The following is a 22747-nucleotide window of genomic DNA, read 5'->3' as shown; positions in this document are numbered from 1 at the left end:
TAGCTACAAACAGATACAGATATGCAGTTACGCACTAACAACATATGTTTGCAGGTAGCTTGACAATGTCCGTGGAGCCGAAAATGCTTACAGCACCAAAAAATAACAATCGCAAAAAGAGTCTTTGAATTTAGTAGCATTTTAGCTTACTGAACATATAAATATTTTCTTTACTGTAGAGATCACACCACAAATATTTTACAATCGCTGCTTTTTACGAATTTACCATCAGATGCACCTCCGGACTATCATACTCGTTCGTTTGACCGAACGACGTAAGGCTTAATGCGAATGTATTACTCGGGGAAGTGGCACTAATTCGTATTCATTTCCTGCAGGTAATGTCAGATTTGATTAACGACACGTCACGGATTTCTGATTATGGCGTAATCAGTGGCAGCCTGACAGATATCAGCATAAACAGATTTGCGGTCCCCGCCAGGAATTCAGTATCAGTCTGTAATAACGTCCTCCACAACAATACCACACTTTTCGCTTCAGAAAAGTGTAGACTGTATCATTAGCGAATAAGTCCTGGGAATGGTCACTTCTGTGTTAAGTTCATTTGTGTTCGATACTATTATTCGAAATTACAACTTAGACCTATGATTCTACCTACGTATATTCTAAACAGCCATTTCAGTGACAGTATGGAGTAAATTCCTGATTATATCGAGTTATTCCAGGACTATATGTTGTAACACAATGTGTTTCCACTGTGATGGAACAAATGTCCTGAGATGACAGACGAGTAGATATGTAGCAAAATAATAAGAGGGAAACCGATTGTGAAGCTATAGCCGGGAATAATTTCCGTCAGACGATGAAACGAAATATATATAACGGTTCCTATGCTTAATTGTGGTCAATGTACAATGCTGGTCCGTATCAGAACTGTTTTCGCTAGAAAGCGCTTCTACTCTAATATCTATCGCACATTAGTATACTCGTGAAAATTTTGCGTAGTGTGTAAAAGGGTAGTCAATAATGATGATTGATTGTCGCTGTCAGTTTGTGCTACTGCCCTGCATGTAATCAAGGTCACATCAAGGTTTCCTGGGTACCACTGTCTGTTTTAGAAATTACTCAAAGAAACTCTTTAAGCTTTCAATAACCCAGTAGTTTGTTTGTAATTCAGGGTTTTTGATATTGCCCCTCTGGCTTTATTTTCACTCGAAGTGTATTTTGTCAGTATTGCAACTCAGTGGCCAGAGTAAATTTCATTCGCGTGGACAAAAATACGAAAGACGTATCTTAGTTCAGCAATCGTTATGGGACGGAATTTTACAAAATTCATATTAAATTACTCAGTATCTGCTATCGACCACTGCTTCCCATTTTACAACGAAAAATTTGGTTGAACATAAAATAGTAGTTTAATCGGTTTAGACATATTAATTATAATTTTTATGTTGTCGGGAGTATGACGAACGTTTTATCTGGACTAACCGAAAGAGCGAGTAATGGCCTTGCCGCAGTGGACACTACGGTTCCCGTCAGAACACCGAGGTTAAGTGAATTCTGGCGTGGCTGGTAGATGGATGGGTGGCCATCCGGGCCGCCAATGCACTGTTGCTATTTTCCTCGGTGCACTCAGCTTCGTGATGCGATCTGAGGAGCTACGTCACCGAAGAGTAACGGCTCCGGTCACAGAAAACCATCATAACGACCGGGAGAGCAGTGTGCTGACCATACGCCGCTCCTATACGCATCCTCAGTTGAGGATGACACGGCGGTCGGCTGGTCCCAATAGGGTAATGTGGTCTGAAGACGGAGTGCTTAACAAAAGAGTATAATATTGCCTATTGCCTATTTTTGCTTCAGTTTTGAGGAACTTCCATTTTGAGAAATACTTCTCATTCTTCGCCTGACTTGCTAAGTTAAGCGTGTGGAAAATATTAGGGCAACAACCTTGTTTTGCTGTTTCTATCCCATTTTTTAACATACAATATAGCTTTGAACATAATACGCTATTCGAAGATAGAATTGCCTGTTCACTTAAATGTAAGGTGAAGAGCGCATGTTGAAAACATTATTTCAAAATGACATACGAGTATAACACATTTGTGGCACTCTATGATTCAGTTTTCAGTCGGCGATGCTTTGAGATTAACGGTAACGTACATTAAGAACAAAAATTTTCCCTCTAATAATATGTACACTAAACCAAGCACTCATGATACAGCACTCACACTAAACAAGCTTTCTTTACAAGCGAGGTATTGCAAATCAGACATTCAGGTCAGTAGGTAGTTTTCGCACTCATACATATTCAAGAAGTGTTGAACACCAGACTATAATTTGTTGTGGAAGGTACTACATAGTTCTCCGCAAATGTTTGTCCTCCACGAATAGTTGTGGACAGATGGAAGCCAGTACGGAATCCTCGATGGTTATTATTAATCATGAATAATAATTTTAGGGAATGCCATAGAGGCGTGTTCGGAGTGTACATACGACGATTGGAACTTAAACAGTGGCAACTATTTATTCACGATCAATACAAAAGAATGGAGCAGTGTAAAGTTACGGTGATTCTTGTGTACCACTGTGATGGTGTTATCCTAACGCATTACTTTCCTCCACTGCAGACCGTCAATGCATAGTATTACTGTTCGTTTTTTGAGCATCGCCTGCGACCAGCTTTGCAAAAGAAGCGGCGACACTTTCTGCGCAACCCATCCATTATTTTGCACCACAATGCGCGGCCGCATATAGCGCAAAGTGTGGCTGCTCTGTTCGGTCGATGGGAATAGGAAGTACTCTACCATCCACCACACTCCCCGTACTTAAGTCCTTGTGACTTTGATTTGACTCCGAAGATGAAGGAACCACTTCATGGCATTCGCTTCAGAACTGTTCCAGTTTTGCGACAGGCAGTAGACCGCTACATTCGCACCGTCAGCAGAACACGCTCGGCTAACGGTATACTACGCCTTCCACATCACTGGCCACGGGTTCTACACAATGCTGGTGACTACTTTGAAGAACAGTAGCAGATTCCAACATGTAACTCTTTTGTATCGGTCGTGAATAAGTGGTTGCCACTGTTTAAGTTCCAACCCTTGTTGAGATGGTGGTAACGCATATGTATGGTGAAATATATGGCAGCTTTAAATTAATTTGGTTAAATACGTGACAGTGCACATAAATAAGCGGAAATTTCCTCTACGTTTTCTTAAATCTGATAACATCTTATTGATACGCAAGCGCAATGTTGTGAGACGACATGAAACGGCAGTGACCACATGATATCTGTTGTAAAATGGGCATGCGAAGTTATCGATACGATGGGAGAGCTCTGGGAAAATCCATTATAGGAGAAACGGAAACCACTCATAAAAAATCTTTGCAGCGTACACATGAGAACTCGGTTTAATGGAACAGCAATGAGGTCAGATTAAGGAAGAAGATTGAAGGAATTCAAGTGAGCACTGCTCGGCAGGGGTGAAAGATACACTACTGGCCATTAAAATTGCCACACCGTTAGATGACGTGCTACAGACGCGAACTTTAACCGACAGGAAGAAGATGCTGTGATATACAAATGATTAGCTTTTCAGAGCATTCACACATGGCTGGCGCCGGTGGCTACACCTACAACGTGCTGACATGAGGAAAGCTTCCAACCGATTTCTCATACACAAACAGCAGCTGACCGGCGTTGCCTGGTGAAACGTTGTTGTGATGCCTCGTGTAAGGAGGAGAAAGACGTACCATCACGTTTGTCGGGTTGTAGCCTATCGCTATTACGGTTTATCGTGTCGCGACATTGCTGTTCGCGTTGGTCGATATCTAATTACTGTTAGCAGAATATGGAATCGGTGGGTTCAGGAGGGTAATACGGAACGCCGTGCTGGATCCCAACGGCCTCGTATCACTAGCAGTCGAGATGACAGCCATCGTAACTGCATGAATGTAACGGATCTTGCAGCCACGTCTCGATCCCTGAGTCAACAGATGGGGACATTTGCAAGACAACAACCATCTGCACGAACAGTTCGACGACGTTTGCAGCAGCATGGACTATCAGCTCAGAGGCCATGGCTGCGGTTACCCTTGACGCGGCGTCACAGACAGGAGCTCCTGCGATGCTGTACTCAACGACGAACCTGGGTGCACGAATGACAAAACGTAATTTTTTCGGATGAATCCAGGTTCTGTTTACAGCATCATGATGGTCACATTGACGTATCACCCGGCGTGATGGTAGCGGGTGGCATTGGTTACACGTCTCGGTCACCTCTTGTTCGCATTGCCGGCACTTTGAACAGTGGACGTTACATTTCATATGTGTTTTGACCCGTGGCTCTAACCTTCATTCAATCGCTGCGAAACCCTACATTTCAGCAGGGTAATGCACGACCGCATGTTGCAGGTCCCTTACGGGCCTTTCTGGATACAGAAAATGTTCGACTGCGGCCCTGGCCAGCACATTCTCCAGATCTCTTACCAATTGAAAACGTCTGGTTAATGGTGCCGAGCAACTGGCTCGTCACAAGACGACAGTCACTACTCTTGATGAACTGTGGTATCGCGTTGAAGCTGCATAGGCAGCTGTACCTGTACACACCATCCAAGCTCTGTTTGACTCAGTGTCCAGGCGTATCAAGGCCGTTATTACGGCCAGAGGTGGTTGTTCTGGGTACTGATTTCTCAGGATCTATGCAGCCAAATTGCGTGAAAACGTAATCACATGTCAGTTCTAGTACAATATATTTGTCCAATGAATACCCGTTTATCTTCTGCATTTGTTCTTGGTGTAGCAATTTTAATGGCCAGTAGTATATATGGAATTACGGTACAGGAGCACGTTGACACTCATAACAGTTTCAAGCCGTATGGGGGTGGATAAATTCAGGTCCTGCATGGTTTTCAAGGGAATGGTATACCATTCTTCCTGCATAATAGTGTCAAGTTCTTGTAATGACGACTGAGATGGATAACAATCATGCACCCTTCTCTCTAAAGTAGATTGCAAAGGCTCAATAATATTGAAAATTGGTGACTGTGGTGGCCGAGGAGATGTGACAACTCATCCCAGTGCTCATAAAATCAGTGCAGGACAATGCGAGCAGTGTGAAGAGGGGCCCTAATCTCTGCGAACACAGCACCATCATCATCAGGGGACAAAGACTGTACTACAGGAGGGACCTGATCAGCCAAAATTGTGTGACATAACCTCTGGCAGTTACGTGATCTTGCAGAGTAACCACGACTGCCATCACCGAATCCCCGCCTTATTTCACTTTTGAACGTCAACCTGGCCTGAAGTTGGGAACATTTTGAAACAAGACTAATCCGATCAAATTACTCCCTTCCGTTGATCCATAGGTTAGGTTTTATGGCTTCGACACCATGTTTTCCTTTTATGAGCATTGCGATACTGACAAGTGATTTTGGAATTACAGCTCGCCCTACAGTTCCCTTGTTTATGGAGTTACTTTCGCGTTGTTTTGGTGCTTACAGCGTCCGCGATTACGACATTCACTTCTGCAGGGACTTTAGCAGTTTTCGACCTCTTGTGTTTCTTCAGAATCCTCTTCAGTGACCGCCTCTCAAGTTCACTAAACACATACTTCGACTGTGTTGTGGACTAGCGGTTGATGTTTCACCGGTTTCCCTGTATGCGGTATAAATGATGGATACGGTGCCTCTTGAAACCCAAATACTTCAGCTGCCTTGTTTATGGCGACACCCACCATCGAGTACCAACAATTATCTCTTTGATTTCGCTTAGCTCAGTCTTCATGCACTCGTAACAACAATGAGCACTTTTGTGACAAAGGGCTGACACTTGTAGCGTATTCAGGACATTGTTACAGAGGTACCGCTGGTGGTCAGATCCTACAGCGCAACCTGCAGGATTAGCTAGACTCTGCATCTACGTTCAAGCATATATATCTCTCGTTGTTTCCATGTTTATGCCCAAACACAGTATCTATCAGTACTAAAGGTATACAACGATTCTGAGCTTCACAGGAGCTACTGGAAGAAAGTCGACTGATATAGCTCCCACCATGCGCTATTGTTTCGAGTATAGGGAATCAATATCTGAGACAAAGCCGTGTCTGAATTTATTGACTTCCTTCAAATATCTTCTGAGTTAGACTGGCAATGGGAAGGAAAGCGTTTCAGAAGAAGAGAAATTTGTTAACATCGAATATAGATTTAAGTGTCAGGAAGTCGTTTCTGAAAGTATTCGTATGGAGTTTAGCCATGTATGGAAGTGAAACATGGACGATAAAGAGTTTAGACAAGAAGAGAATAGAAGCTTTCGAAATGTGGTGCTACAGAAGAATGCTGAAGATTAGATGGGTAAATCAAATAACTAAAGAGGAGGTGTTGAATAGGATTGGGGAGAAGAGAAGTTTGTGGCACAACTTGATTAGAAGAAGGGATCGGTTGATAGGACATGTTCTGAGGCATCAACGGATCACCAATTTAGTATTGTAGGGCAGCGTGGAGGGTAAAAATCGTAGAGGGAGACCAAGAGATGAATACACCAAGCAGATTCAGAAGGATGTAGGTTGCAGTAGGTACTGGGAGATGAAGCAGCTTGCACAGGATAGAGTAGCATGGAGAGCTGCATCAAACCAGTCTCAGGACTGAAGACCACAACAACAACAACATCTTCTGAGTTGTGAGTATAGCTACAACTTACGTTTTGACTAGGTATCTGGTTAGTTTCTAGACACGTAACATCTTAAGCACCTTTTAACGTGATGAGAATTAAATCCACGGACTTTCACCTGAGTATGAATTCGCGAACGTGTCTGTATTAATTTATTTCAACACTGAAAAATACGTAAATGAAACAAGTAACCAGAGAGATCATTTAATGTAAGAAGTTAAAGTTTGACAAACATGTTCGTCATGATTTCCATTTTATGACTTTTACTTTTCTCCTCATCAACCTTGCACTTATTCTTCAGTATCCACGATCCTCGAACACTAACTTCGATGGCTGCATTTAAAATGTCTTCGTGATCTTCCTGACTTCTGTCTGTAGTTCCAGCGAATCTTACCTTAGTTCTAAACGAAATTAATAGTGCCGAGTTTCTATCAAATTCCAGAGCATGACGTCGTATAATATTTCATTTTCATAGTCCTTGGCTTCATATAACACTTCATTTTCATAGTTTTCTTAAACGTGGTTTCCTGCGAACTAAATGCTCACACCCCGTCTTTGTGTTTGGATTTGTTTCGTACTAGAGGTATCGATTTCCTTGCTTGTGTCGTTAGCATACTGAGCGACAGGAAAGTACCTTATTACCTTATTATATGCCTCCGTACTCGCCCTGTTCTCTCTTGTTTTATTGTCACAGTATTTGAATGATATTTTTTTTATATTAACCAATAGATTTTGACAATAACTGTATCGCCTTCCCTCCAAAGATTCCCATGTACATTTCCTGAACGTATCTGTTAGTTTTCCGTATCGACTAAACCGACTACTTAACGAACGTGGCAGTGCGTCTCCGAATGCCGCCATTGTAAGGAATTTAAACACAGTAAGAGAAGTCTAGAATAGGTCATACTTGCGTTTGGTATGCGAATTCGTTTACAAATGTATTACCGTTACTAAAATCCCTTTCTCCTTCTCAAATACTAATCTTATATGACCGCCCCATTCGGTGTCACTTCTTAGTGTTACACCTAATACTTATACGACATGGCGTGCTTAAGATTTACGCCAGTAGTCTTGTGATCTTTACCGTTGTTCCTTTTTCCCTTTCTTGTAGGTACTATGTTACATTTGCCTACATTTAAGAAGAGTTGCTGTTCTTTACACCAAGTGGAAATTTTGATCAGTTTCTCTATCAGTTCTAACTTGGTGTTACACAGAACCTATCTGTCGAGATATCAAAACTATTTGGTGAGTAAACTGCTGAAGTGGGGTCAAGCACGAATTCTTGCTTCACTGAGTAGGAGAAACCAGTAAATATGCCAGATAATGTCTTCCATTTTCATGATTTTACATGCAGTCTCCCTCAAGTGTCATCAAATTTTAACTGACGTTGCTGTTTTGCGTTACTGTGCAAACATTTGTGTACTAGGTTATTCGTTATAAAGCAAGTCAAAGTAACATGTTCCTCTACATTTTCAAGCGCAAAGTAAAAGAATCTTCATTGGCTCAGAGATGAAATTATGTATTTAACAAAGGCAGAAGTTTTTTTTCTTTTTCTCGTTTGACTAGTGTTTTAATAATTCTGTACTAGTTCAACATGAGTAGTGTTTCACAGGAGTGGTTGTTCTGCTTCAGGAATCCGAACGAACCGCAAGAGCCGGACCTGGTGCACGGGGCGCGCCAGGAGAGGAACCGCTTCAAGAACATCGAGTGGACGGCGTACGAGGCAGTCCACAAGAAGTACCTCAACCTCGGTACTTGTCCATTCCTACATTACAGCACTCAGAAATAATAAGCCTTTACTGGCATTGTTGGCTACTGTCGCTGCCACCATAGCACTAACGGGTACCTCTCTTCAACTGGTACTTGTATTTTCATACACAATAACCCATTCGTCACTTCTCGCTACTTATTTTTTCATCAACGATAAGACTACACATTTTAATCGTTGCAGATCATTTTGTGAAGTTAACGAAGGCAATGCAGTTCCTGGTCATTTACTATATTCGATAAACGGAAACCTGCCCAAGTACTAAACTTGTGAAGAAATATTCTCCTGAAGAAAGATGAATGAATTCACTTTTAGGTTACTGAGCAAATTAAACTGTGTGATATACTAATGTCTCTATCATCTCAGAGTGCAATTCGTCTGTTTGGTTATTACTGAAAACAAGATATGTTGCGGATTCTTTAGTATCTTTCTCAGGTACATATTCTTACGCCTGATCCACTTTTTACATCTAAAGTATCGCAAAGTCAAGATTCCGTAAATATATTTTACTACTTATCATTTTAGAATCGCATATTACACAGTCTCAGTCTTCTTCCCCTACAGTTTTTAATCCCCTACAGTTCCCTCTAGTTCTATAGTTCGCTGATGTCAAAACAGATATACTGTAATTCTGTCTCTCAGTCTTGTCAGTGTTTCCCACATGTTCCTCCCTTCGTCGATAATGTGGAAAACCCCTTTACTCTTTTCTACACTGACTCTAGATATCCAGCCTCCTTCTATAGCAGAGCATCACTAACGCCTTGATTCTCCTACTTTCCAATTTCCCAATCGTCAATGATTCGCTTCCACACCATTCTATGCTCCAAACGTATATCATCAAAAGTTTATTCTTGTCATGAAAACCGATATTTGAGACTACTAGAAAAGCTTTGGCCAGGAATATCCTCTTTGCTAGTTCCCCTGTTCCAGTCTCCATTTTATGTCGTTCAGACCTTGTTCCTCATGCGCTATTTTGTTTCCAAGGTAGAAAAATTCTTTCATTTCGTTTTCTTTGTGGTCCTCTATTTTGATGTTAAATTTATCGCTAATTTCAGTTCCGTTAATACTTGTTACTGGCCTTTCTTCAGTTTACTTTGAGTCCGAACTATGTGCCCATAAGATAGTCAGTGCCATTCAACAGGTTCCGTATTTATTCTTTACCTTCACAGAGAATAGCAACCATCATCAGTGAATATCATCAGTTGTATAAATTCACCCTAAATTCCAATCGCCGACCGTGGTGGCCAAGCGGTTCTAGGTGCGTCAGTCCGGAACCGCGCGACTGCTGCGGTCGCAGGTTCGAATCCTGCCTCGGGCATGGATGTGTGTGATGTCCCTAGGTTAGTTAGGTTTAAACAGTTCTACGTTCTAGGGGACTGATGACCTCAGATGTTAAGTCCCATAGTGCTCAGAGCCATCAGAACCATCTGAATCATCTAAATTCCTATCTCAGTGCCGAGCTTACTTTTCTTCTTATTCATTGCTTCTTCGATATATAGACTGAATAGTGGGTGTGAGACAGTGCATCTGTGTTTAACACCCTTTTTAATATGAGTACTTATTTCTCGGTTTTCCATTTTTATTGCTCCTTTTGGTTTTTGTAAGTATTGTTTATTACTCGTATTTCCCTGCAGCTTATACGTACATTTCCGAGAATTTCGAACACCTTACACCATTTTACACTGTCAAAATTGTTTCGGGCTTTCACACACAATTAAGTAATGTTAGTCTCTCGATCTAAATAACATTTCTAAAATAAGTTTTACATTGTTGCAAATGCCTAACTGTGAAAGAAACACAGTAGAACGCAAAACATAGGAAAACCGTAGTAAGTTGTAACTAGCCATGTATAAAAATCGAGTCTGTTTTCAAATTTGTGAATATTTATTGAGAAACTCCAATTTTTGTATGTACATGTACTAAAGAACTTTCCCCGCTGTTTAGTAGAACGAAAATTTGTTTTTTTTTTTAAAAAAAAGAAACACAGAAATACTGTAATTTCAGCGAAGCATGTCTGGGCAAAAGAAAAAAAAGCGATTTTCGTTTGTTCGTTTACTCAAGATGAATCACATACAATAGCATATTTACAGTAGTTACATCACTTCAGCCTAATCGAGAGAAGTTCAATGTACCAACCGACTTAGTAGCAAAAATATCACTACTTAAATGATTATTGTCTCAACTGCACACTGCAATATGAGCAGTAGAAGTAGCTCACCAATAAATCCGACCATTTGACAAAACATAACGTTTGATGTAATTTAAGTTCTACCTGCTATGACAAGAAAAATAAATTCAGAAATTAATCTAGCTGAGGTCCTGCAGCAGTGGAGACATTGGGTCCGTTTCCAGCAAGAGCGGATCTCCAATTCTAGTCTCGCGATTTCCATTAATACACTCCTGGAAATTGAAATAAGAACACCGTGAATTCATTGTCCCAGGAAGGGGAAACTTTATTGACACATTTCTGGGGTCAGATACATCACATGATCACACTGACAGAACCACAGGCACATAGACACAGGCAACAGAGCATGCACAATGTCGGCACTAGTACAGTGTATATCCACCTTTCGCAGCAATGCAGGCTGCTATTCTCCCATGGAGACGATCGTAGAGATGCTGGATGTAGTCCTGTGGAACGGCTTGCCAAGCCATTTCCACCTGGCGCCTCAGTTGGACCAGCGTTCGTGCTGGACGTGCAGACCGCGTGAGACGACGCTTCATCCAGTCCCAAACATGCTCAATGGGGGACAGATCCGGAGATCTTGCTGGCCAGGGTAGTTGACTTACTACACCTTCTAGAGCACGTTGGGTGGCACGGGATACATGCGGACGTGCATTGTCCTGTTGGAACAGCAAGTTCCCTTGCCGGTCTAGGAATGGTAGAACGATGGGTTCGATGACGGTTTGGATGTACCGTGCACTATTCAGTGTCCCCTCGACGATCACCAGTGGTGTACGGCCAGTGTAGGAGATCGCTCCCCACACCACGATGCCGGGTGTTGGCCCTGTGTGCCTCGGTCGTATGCAGTCCTGATTGTGGCGCTCACCTGCACGGCGCCAAACACGCATACGACCATCATTGGCACCAAGGCAGAAGCGACTCTCATCGCTGAAGACGACACGTCTCCATTCGTCCCTCCATTCACGCCTGTCGCGACACCACTGGAGGCGGGCTGCACGATGTTGGGGCGTGAGCGGAAGACGGCCTAACGGTGTGCGGGACCGTAGCCCAGCTTCATGGAGACGGTTGCGAATGGTCCTCGCCGATACCCCAGGAGCAACAGTGTCCCTAATTTGCTGGGAAGTGGCGGTGCGGTCCCCTACGGCACTGCGTAGGATCCTACGGTCTTGGCGTGCATCCGTGCGTCGCTGCGGTCCGGTCCCAGGTCGACGGGCACGTGCACCTTCCGCCGACCACTGGCGACAACATCGATGTACTGTGGAGACCTCACGCCCCACGTGTTGAGCAATTCGGCGGTACGTCCACCCGGCCTCCCGCATGCCCACTATACGCCCTCGCTCAAAGTCCGTCAACTGCACATACGGTTCACGCCCACGCTGTCGCGGCATGCTACCAGTGTTAAAGACTGCGATGGAGCTCCGTATGCCACGGCAAACTGGCTGACACTGACGGCGGCGGTGCACAAATGCTGCGCAGCTAGCGCAATTCGACGGCCAACACCGCGGTTCCTCGTGTGTCCGCTGTGCCGTGCGTGTGATCATTGCTTGTACAGCCCTCTCGCAGTGTCCGGAGCAAGTATGGTGGGTCTGACACACCGGTGTCAATGTGTTCTTTTTTCCATTTCCAGGAGTGTAGCTTCGCTGAATTGCATCATACAAGTGGATATATTGTTGTAGCATCAAGTTAATGACAGTTTTCTTTCTCCACCGTCACTTGTCTGAGTTAATGTTGTCCTAAAGATACGTATATCATCCGGACCCTCAAGTTTCAAGACACTTAGCATACGTGTAATACGTCAACCTCTTAATAAAATAAAGTTTCTACATGAGTCGAGGCACATTACACACATTAAAAAAAGTTTTGCGTCACCCCCGTTTCCAGAACTCCTGAAGATAGACGTTGACTGTGGATATTATAACTCATACACAGTCCCTTTGACTGTTCGGAGATGTCACTAAACTCGCCCAGAGATGTAAACATGAGCAGCGCCTATTAGACGGAGCGACTGCGACAGCCGATCAGTTCCAGTCATTCCACGAGGAAGGAGCTACACGGCTCATTTTGTCTGTAGTTCATCCATGCCTAGACGGTCAATACCGCTGTTCGATCGCGTCCTCATTGTTACTTTGTGCTGGGCACGGCTTTCAACAATCGAGGTGTCGAGGCGTCTCTGAGAGAACCAAAGCGATGTTGTTTGGGCATGGAGGAGGTACAGAGAGATAATCCATGGTCTACTACTGCGGTGGATGACCGCTGCTTAACGGACAGTGGCTCGGAGGAACCCTGACAACAACACCACCATGATGAATAATGCTTTTCGTGCAGCCAAAGGACGTCGTGTTAAGACTCAAACTATGCGCAACAGGCTACAATGATGCGCAACTTCACTCCCGACGTCCATGGCAAGGTCCAACTTTGCAACCACGACACCATGCAGCGCAGAACAGATGGGTCCAACAACATGCAGAATGGACCGCTCAGGATTGGCATCACGTCCTCTTCACCGAATGAATGTCGCATGTGCCATCAACCAACCCGGTCAGGCTGAACGCCTTAGACACGCTGTTCAGCGAGTGCAGCAAGCTGGAGGATCCCTGCTGTTTTGAGGTGGCATTATGTGGGGTTGACGTACGCTTCTGGTGGTCTTGGAAGGCGCCGAAATGGCTGTACGATACGTGAATGCCATCCTCCGACCGATAGTGCAACCATATCGGCAGAATATTGGCGAGGCATTCGTCTTCATGGACGACCATTGGCGCCCCCGTCGTGCACATCTTGTGAATGAATTCCTTCAGGATAACGAAATCGCTCGACTAAAGTGGCCAGCATATTCTCTAGACAAGAACCCTATTGCACATCCGTGGGATAGATTTAAAAGGGCTGTTCATGGAAGACGTGAGCCACCAACGGCTATAAGGGATCTACGCCGAATCGCCGTTGAGGAGTGGGACAACCGGGGCTGACAGTGTCTTGATGAACTTGTGGATGGTATGCCAGACAAATAAAGGCATGCATCAATGTGAGAGGACGTGCTACTGGGTATTAGAGGTACCGGTGTGTAGAGCAATCTGGACCACCACCTCTGAAGGTCTCTCTGTGTGGTGGTGCAATATGCGTGTGTGGTTTTCATAAGCAATAGGAAAGGGCGGATATTATGTTTATGTTGATCTCTATGCCAATTTCCTGTACATGTTCTGAAACACTCGGAACTGAGGTAATGCAAAGCATTTTTTTGATATGTGAATTAGAGAACAAAAATCTACAAAGTAGTACCTAAATTTAGACTCGGCCAGGTTCCACAACACAGGTACTCGTGCACTACAGTTCTGTACCCCATTGTGCACCACGGATTTGTTGTCTAAAATTATGAATAAAATACGTTTTTGTCCTTTTTCTGGATTGTTAGTTCACGGCACGTGCAGACATTACTGAGGCTCCACCGACGGTGTCTGTCTTACCGTCCGAGATGTAAGGATTTTGAGAGAGATGTCATGGTCTCAGGACACCCTTATTGCTACTATCCGAAGCTCTTCTTCTCACTGTTTATGGAAGAAAGATAGAAACGCACAAACGTTGTACCTTTTTTAGGAAACGAGAGGGAGTAAAATTAGGATTCAACTCCCAGTTGATGACAATGATCATTTCACTTTCTTTTTCAAACGAAAGACAAATTGTCTGGTTTGTTGTATCACGTCTCCAATCTCTCTCCTGTGGCGACATCTTCATCTCAGAGTAGCACATGCAACATTTGTCCTGAATTATTCGCAGGTGTGTTGACACATTTTCTATCATCTTGTCCCTAATTCCTGTTGTTTTTCGGCATATGTTGGTCTTTTCGCTGGTTCTATGAAGGACTTTTTTCATTCCTTATCTGAGAAGCCCATGTTTTTCAATATACTTGTATAGCACTATACCTTAAACGCTATTATTTTGTTTTCCGGTTTTATCAAAGTCTGTCATTCGATTCCATACGATGCTGTGTTCCCACCGTCCATCTCGGAAATAACTTGATCGAAATACGGCTTACGTTTGACACTAGGTGACTACTATTTGGGAGGAATACCCCTCTTTGCATTTGATAGTCTGATTGTTATATCCTCATTGCTTCGTCCACCGGAAGCAGTTTAGCTTCCAAGCTATCAGAATTCCCTCGTCTAGTTTTTGTTCTTTAGTTCTGATATTAAGTTTATCGCTAAACAAATTACTCCTACGCCTTATTACCTACGTTTTATTCAGCTTCCTCTCAGTCCACATTCTGTACTCATTATGCTGTTCATTGCATTTAGCAGGTTATGTAATTATTCTCATTCTCTAAGGACAGAAATTTCATCATCATTTATTAGCACTGATATTCTTTCACCCTGAATTTTAATCCGAATCGTGAACCTGTCTTTTATTACAAATTGTTGATTGTGTACTGCACTAACCAGCTGCACTTGGATTTTGGATAATGTATCGAAAAACATTTTGAAACCCGTTATCGATTTGATAATACTCATCAGTAGACGACTTTCAGTGTTTCCCCAAAATACATGATACGTTCGTTTGAAGGTGATTTGCCCTAGGATAAACAACAATTCACAATTACGAAAGCGTAATGACGGCTGTGCAACAAACTTGTTTAGGCGGTCTGTGTGGCCGAGGGGTTCTAGCCGCTTCAGTCTGGAACCACGCGAACGCTACGCTCGCAGGTTCGAATCCTGCCTCAGGCATGGATGTGTGTGATGTCGTTAGGTTAGTTAGGTTCTAGTAATTCTATGTTCTAGGGGACTGCTGACCTCAGATGTTATTTCCCATAGTGCTCTGAGCCGTATGAACCATTTTTGAGCAGACTTGTTTTTAAGTGCACTTACCAAGATTCCGCGTGAAAGTTCTCTGTTCATCATTTTGCTCCAGCGACTTATATTAATATTCGTTGTATTTTTACTCCTCCATATTCAACACATTATACTTAACGTAAAATGAGTTCTCAGTTTAATGACACCCTATCCCGAAATGCCGCAGTTATGGAAAGAATCAGTCTGACACAAATCGTTGGCGCTCATGTACTGTATAACGAATCTGTATTCATTTTGATGTGTTTCAAGTGTATCATAATATGTGATTCACATTAGTAAATAGTTTTGTGGCCCAACGAATGTGTGTAAAATTTGTGTGTAACAATACGAAAAACATGACGCGAATCGTTGAGAAGAAAAAGGAAACAGTAAAAATAAACGACACTGTCGGAAACATCACGATAATTTTATTCTAAGTCTTTAGAGCAACCATCATTATTACAACTTTGTAACTGCGAACCGTAGGTTATCCTGCGGCAGGTCACCTGTAATCCAACGTAACATGTATTTCGGCGGAAACGTGAAAACTGCCTGATGATTAGTACTATCAGTTCGAAACAGATAACGGTACTTCTTCAAAACAGTATCCATAAACCGATATGTGGCTAGTTACTGCTATACCCCATCAAAAATCTGTATTACATAACAGCCAGGTTCTGCAATCATGTGCTGCATATGTCATTTACTTCCGTCATCGCGTTTTCGACGAGAATTTCGAACATCCTGTCCCAACTTACATCGCCGAAATATTTTCTATGTCGACAAATCCTGTAAACCTGTCTTCATTTTCCTTAAGTCTTGATTCTGTTATGCTACGGAAAAAAAGTCCTGCTATACCGTTGCTTGGAAATATGTCGGTGACCTGTTATTCATTTACTGAACGTCTCCCTTTGCTATGTAATCGTTACGTGTTTCAATGTCAGTGCCATACATTACATGTAGGATTTTAGATCTATGAAGATAATACAACCAATGAGGTTACATCAAATGCCTTACTTTACCTTATCAAAATTAGAGTGTATTTAAACGTAATATCAAATTGTCACATTTATGTCAGCATTTACAAATACGAGCCTTTCTCATTTTTACGATGAATACTGAAGTAAGGATGTGTGCACTTTGTTCATGTGTCATTAAAAATCTGTTGGTTTCTAGCGTACATCCAGGCTTTTCAGGGTTGTCGGAGCCCTTCGTTCCTTGATTCGTTTATATGTTGTTCACGCAGACACGAAGCCAAAGGTGAAGACGCACTACCGCGCGCACCGGCTCTCCTTCTGGCTGAACCTGGTGCCCGACCTGCACCGTCCCGGCGGCGACGACGTGCCCGCCTCCCACCACCGGCTGCCCGACGACGACGGCGCACCGCCCCCGCTGCCACCACTCGTGACGAGCCGCCCCCTCGCGCCTGCAGCCCCCGACTCCGCCGTCGGTGGAGGCGCAGCCGCGACGCCCACGCCGCCCGCGACGTCCGGCGGCGATAACGCGACGGCGCCGAGCCAGCCTCCAGCCGCCGCCAACGAGGACTCCGCGTCCGCCATTTCAGCCTCCGCCGCCGCGCCGCCACAGCAGCCGGAGGACGGCTTCGCGGCCTACTCTACGGCACTTAGCGTCACCATCGCCATCGGCTGCTCGCTGCTCATCCTCAACGTGCTCATCTTCGCGGGCGTCTACTACCAGCGCGACAAGACGCGGCTGCAGGGCGGCAGCGGCGGAGGAGGTCCCGGAGGCGGAGGGGGCAGTGTCGGAGGCGGGGCGGCGGCCGTCGTCGGTAAGAAGCGGTCCGAGAACGGCCAGATGCCCAACAGCATCTGCGGCGACCTGCTGGTGGCGGACAGCGGCAAAGGGGACCCGCACGGTCCGCACCACCACCACGCACACCACCACCAGATGCCTCCTCCCGAGTTCGCCGACTTGCCGTCCGCTACGGGCAACGGCGGGAGTGGCGGGGGCGGTGTACCAGGGAGCGGAGGCGGCGGAACACCTGGAGGAGTCTCAGTGCCGAGGCCTCCGCCCCCACCGAAGACGCCGAAGCCGGCGGCCATCCCCGCGCTGTCCGCGACGGCGCAGCCCGAATCCCAACCCCTGCTGCCGCCGCACGCTATCCCACTGCTAGCCGGGGGCGGTTCCGGGACGCTCACCAAGAAGAAGGGGGCTGCTGCCGCCGCCGCGGGGGCGGCAGCGGCGGCGGCAGCCGCGAGTGCCGCCAACAAAATGGAGGAGCTGCGTGTGTGACAGCAGGACTACATGACGACGGATGTGTGAACCAGCCTATACGCTGCAGGGTGGCCACATGAGGCACTGCTCCGCGAAATACTAACGGGGACAGTGGGCAATGCGGATGAACCCTTTTAGGCCGGGTCGTGGTGGACTGAAGCCATCGTAAAGGCACTTGAGCTACGTCGTCCGTCGCATAATCCTCCACACAGGGACACTCCTTAACTCTGCAGTAATGTTCACGAATTCCTTTTATGAACGTCTGCAGCACGAAGAGGGCACACGTGTAATATGATCGGATATTTCTCCCCTCTTTATAGTCACAATGAGCTGCAAATGCGTGACAGAAATATTCACTATTTATCGAAACCTATATTGGTTTCTGCCAAAGTCTATTTACCAAAACTCCCTCAAAATCCAAAGTACCTACTGTCCTTTGATTATGTCTGTCCATTCTCGTAAAATAACGTCATATTATTGTTGATTAAAACATTGCGTGAAAGAAACGTCATCTATCCATTAAGAAGTCAGTAACTCGCAAGAACAATACGAATATCTACGACCCTTCTCAGTCACAATATATCTTTATGCATTTGTGCTTTCAGCCTTGTTTGCTAACCTGCAGACGTTCCTCGATAACACATCGCTTTGCTCAGATCTCGAGAAGAAAACCAACATATACAGTTCGGACTTACGCCTCTATAAAATCATTTCCCATAAGCTCCGTGCCATCTGTTGTACTCACATGTGGTCTGCTCATGTGAGCATCACTTAACGTGACTCCAAATTATTTATCGTATTTATGAATATTTATGCTTATCACGATATCCATTCGTTACCCTCTGTCTGCGTCTGAACCATCAGTTGCCACATCACAAGGTAATAAACAAGTACGATAGTCACTGGTGTAACATTTTATAATACATGTCAGGAAACGAACATCATTTGAGTTTCATTTAACCACGGTTTCATAATCTGATGTTGCGTGTTCGTGTCTGCGTGTTTCCTTGCCAGATTTCAGTATCCGCACGGGTCTGCCATTTTTTAAGTTTGTGCTGAACTGATGGAAGACGGGAAAGGCCTTTCTAAAAAAACTTAATATGTGTGACGAAGTGAGTGATGGAAGCGTGTGTGTTCATACGTCAGAATTCCGAATATATGGCTCAACGGCTCAATAAGTGTGCTACTGGCGTGTGCAGAAAGTTATTAACATAAATATTTATGTACCTATAGAACTTGTAACTACGTGGAGAACGAAGTTATACACAGTACAGCTGAAACAATTGTCTAATTCAGTTGAATTGTAAGAAAAATATCTGAAACTTTGAGAACGTTAAAAATAAAGTATTTTTGAAAATATTAAGAATGATAAACATTACGAATGATAAAGTTTCTGTCTGTCCCTCTAACCTTCCCTGAATTTTCAGGTGAGAGCCTGCACAAGAAATCACGGTCATAGTTCCTCAACGTAAAATCTGCATTTTGTTACAAAAGAAAATAGCGTTGACACGAGAGGATTTACATTGACTTAATATTATACAATTAACAAATAGTTATCGTGGTTCAAATGTTCATTGCAAAACTTTATCGTGTTTTCTTCATTCATAACGTTACGGACAGAATCGTAGTAAGACAAAGAAACCTATAGACATAATGCAATCTTATATTAAATTGCAAAAATATAAATTCCTCTTCATCGCTATTTACTTCAAAGCTGATGACCAGCGGGTAACATATCACTTCGTAATAGCTTTTGAATGTCATCTTTCGTAAGACGTAAAACTAAATCACTCCCGACTCTCACTAGTAGATTCTTGTAAATCTTTTAATCGACATGGCATATCAATAAGCCATATATATCGTTTGACAGTTTCGCACACTGCTAAAATATATACAGCATGCAACAGTCTAAACAAGACATCATTAAATATTTATAAGGAACTTGTTTCACATATTAACATGCAATACAATCTTATAGTTACTGTTGCATTAGGCAAACCTATTGTTAAGTGGCTGTCATCAGACTAAATTCTCCAGTTACGGTACTTGTGTTTTAGTCCAGTCTTTGGCTAGTAGCCCCCTAGAAAACTAGAAAATCTTATTTGTAAACATCGGAAGCATCGCTCTGCTCACATTTATTTAATTACAGCTGCATAATCTTACAGATTTCACCTTAGAACATTTACTCACAAAGTAAGATACATATCCCTGCCGCCATCGTTGCACCTAACTCGGCAGTTCCTCACTACGTACATTAAAAAAAACATACGGATTATACGCATCCTCCTGAAGAGAGTTATTAACTTTCATTATTCCTCTTGCTTTAAAACCTGCAACTTTTGGGGAATTTCCTCTCCACTAACTCCGAATGCAGTACATTGAAGGGTATTTCTGCAAGTACCACCTTCCCCAAGTCTTCTTTTCAGCACGTCGGTATCTCAAGATTCCTTAGAGATGTTTACTGTATAATTCTCTGTATACTACAATAAGATAGCGATGGTGCTATGAGAGTAAGTGTGTCCTATGATCAACGGATAGTTTCTCACATAGCCTCTTGTGACATACCCTTTTACCATTGATATAACATATGCAACCATGGCCTGCCATAAATATAAAAGTTAACGTACTTACGTTAGTGTAAATTGATGATACAAACAAATTCCACGGGATCAGTCACGTGTTGCGACGTAGGTTTGGCACATGAGAAAAAGTATTATGAATTTGTCTTTCGAAAAACATTGTTATGATAATCGGCACGTACTCACTCATTCTCCACATCTGTAACCATGAATGATTTTCTATCAAACAATATTAAATCTGTATAAATGATTACCAGGCCATGCATGCTGTAATAAGAACAAATGTAAGGGAAGAATTATGTAATGAGGAATACATGTTCTTGTATATACAATTATATAAAATGTATTCAAATCCTGGTGCTATTAAATGTAAGAATAGTGTCACTTTGAACATATTGTACATCTCTTTCAATAAGACGACGGTGTCTTTAGGTTTCCTTGTGCCACTACTGCAACACTCCTCGAAATTACAGTATTAGCGGTTTACGATCTTGGTCACTAAACAACGATTGTACTACTGAACACTTGAAAAACTCGTATGGATGACGTTGAGTGTTATAATGTGTAATTTACACATACGTCTATATCTTTACACCTTAGTTCCGCGGAGGAGGGTACTTTGTGTACCACCTATACTTTCCACCCTTTCCTTTTTCTGTCGCGAATGGTTTGCCGGAAGAACGGCTGATGGTAAGCCACCATGTGGTCTCAAATCTCTCTTTTATCTCCTGGCTCTTTTCGCGGGGTATGCTTACAAGGAATAAATATATAGATTGTCAGTTGCAAGAATGGACACACTCGGAATTTTTAACAAGAGAAAAGTTTCAAAATTTGATGTAACGTTTACAAACTACTTAATCTAACTTTAACTTACTCTAAGGGCAACCTAGACGCCCATGCCCGAGGGAGGACTTGAACCTCCGACGGGAGAAGCCGCGCGTACCGTGACAAGCAGCCCTAGACCGCGCGGCCTAACAGCAGATCACACGGTGATGCAGAACGCCTTTCTTGCAGCGTGCTCCGTCATCCACTGGAGTTGAACATCCCCGTATTGCTTTTATACTTACTAAATGAAAATGTGACGAAATGCGTTGCTCTTCTTTGGACATTTTTCTATTTTTTCTGTCAGTGCTATAATCCCATACTAATGAGTAATATTCAAGTACTGGTCGAACGAATGTTTAGTTAGCCACTTCCTTTGTTGACGGACTACTTGAGAATCTTTTACGTCCGAAGACTTATCTTCGTTCAGGATAACAAGCTGTGTTCCGTTTGCTAGAAATCTTAGATCCAGCTACACAGTTGGTCTGATATTTCATTGCTGGTATTTTGTTCTATAGCCTCATTACGAAACTGTAGCGAACGTCTTCCGGATGTTAAGGAACACAGTATCGGACCACACGCCGGGATCTGCTGTTTTCTGGGTCTCGTGGACGAACAGAGCGAGCTAGGCTTCACACGATCGTTGTTTTCGGAACTCATGTCCATACCTAGAGAGGAGATTATAGGTCTCCAGAAATTTCATAATACGCTAGAATAAAACATGTTCCACAATTCTATAACAGACCGACGTCAGATGATGATGATGATGTTTTGTTTGAGGGGCGCTCAACTGCGCGGTTATCAGCGCCCGTACAATGTCCCAATCTTTACACAGTCTAATTTTAGCGACCTTCAAGAATGATGATGATGAAATGATGGGTGCAACACAAACAACCAGTCCCCGGGCAGAAAAAAATCCCCAACCCGGCCGGGAACCGAACCCAGGACCCCGGGATCCAGAGGCAACCGACGACCGAGATACACGCATATAATTCCGTGCGGGTGTTCGACGATCTTTATTGGGAATATCGTGGTGCTGCAAAGATTGCGATAAACGTTGCGATCCACATGTAGTCAATTGAAGGCCATACCGTATGAAATCGTCATTGGTTTCAGAAACTTTACGTAAGCCGTCTTTCCCCGTCAAACTGAACGATTCAAATTAATTTGAAATGTTCGTTGGTTGTTATAAAATGACAGTAGTCTGTTGTCACAGCCGTGATTTGCATGACGTTCCACACTTTGTCTCATTGATGATACGTCTTTTTTGCTTCACGTTGTGTGCTACCTGAGAGAAGCTGTAATTTATTCCAGTGTTTGGTTACGAACGATCCAAAGCTACTAGCGTAACTCTGTGGAAGTTCCAAAGATGACATGTTACCTCCACTGTCATACTACTCGCCGTATGGTGGATATATCCGTGTTCTTGTTTGGCTACCGCATCATTTCCTTACCGACGTAGCTCTGGAATAATCTCAGCTGGTTTTTCTCATCATGTGAATCAGTGTTCACTTGCCTAAAGCCTGCTAATTAGTGTATGAAACAAAACTAATGTCACTAGGTGCACAGTAATGAAAAAGAAACGGAACTTCCTAATGTTATTGTAATATGGAGCTATGTCACAAAAACTAAAACGAAAGGTTAGATACACTGGTGTCAAAAACGCTTAGCCCACAAGCGATGACTTAAAATAGCGTCGCATCT

General features: G+C 43.5%; 1 protein-coding gene across 1 annotated transcript in view; it reads left to right on the top strand.

The window, feature by feature from the left end:
* Window positions 1–18965, top strand: part of LOC124775214 (neuroligin-2-like) — a 155581-nt gene extending 136616 nt beyond the window's left edge. Inside the window, exons 7-8 of the mRNA XM_047250053.1 lie at window positions 8267–8385; window positions 16654–18965. Coding sequence (XP_047106009.1) covers window positions 8267–8385; window positions 16654–17660 — 1126 coding nt within the window. The 3' untranslated portion in view covers window positions 17661–18965. The remainder of the gene's footprint in view (window positions 1–8266; window positions 8386–16653) is intronic.
* Window positions 18966–22747: the final 3782 nt, after the last annotated feature.

The sequence above is a fragment of the Schistocerca piceifrons genome, chromosome 2 (genome assembly GCF_021461385.2).
Source record: "Schistocerca piceifrons isolate TAMUIC-IGC-003096 chromosome 2, iqSchPice1.1, whole genome shotgun sequence".
NCBI lineage: Eukaryota > Metazoa > Arthropoda > Insecta > Orthoptera > Acrididae > Schistocerca > Schistocerca piceifrons.
This window is presented reverse-complemented; position numbering and strand designations above follow the sequence as displayed.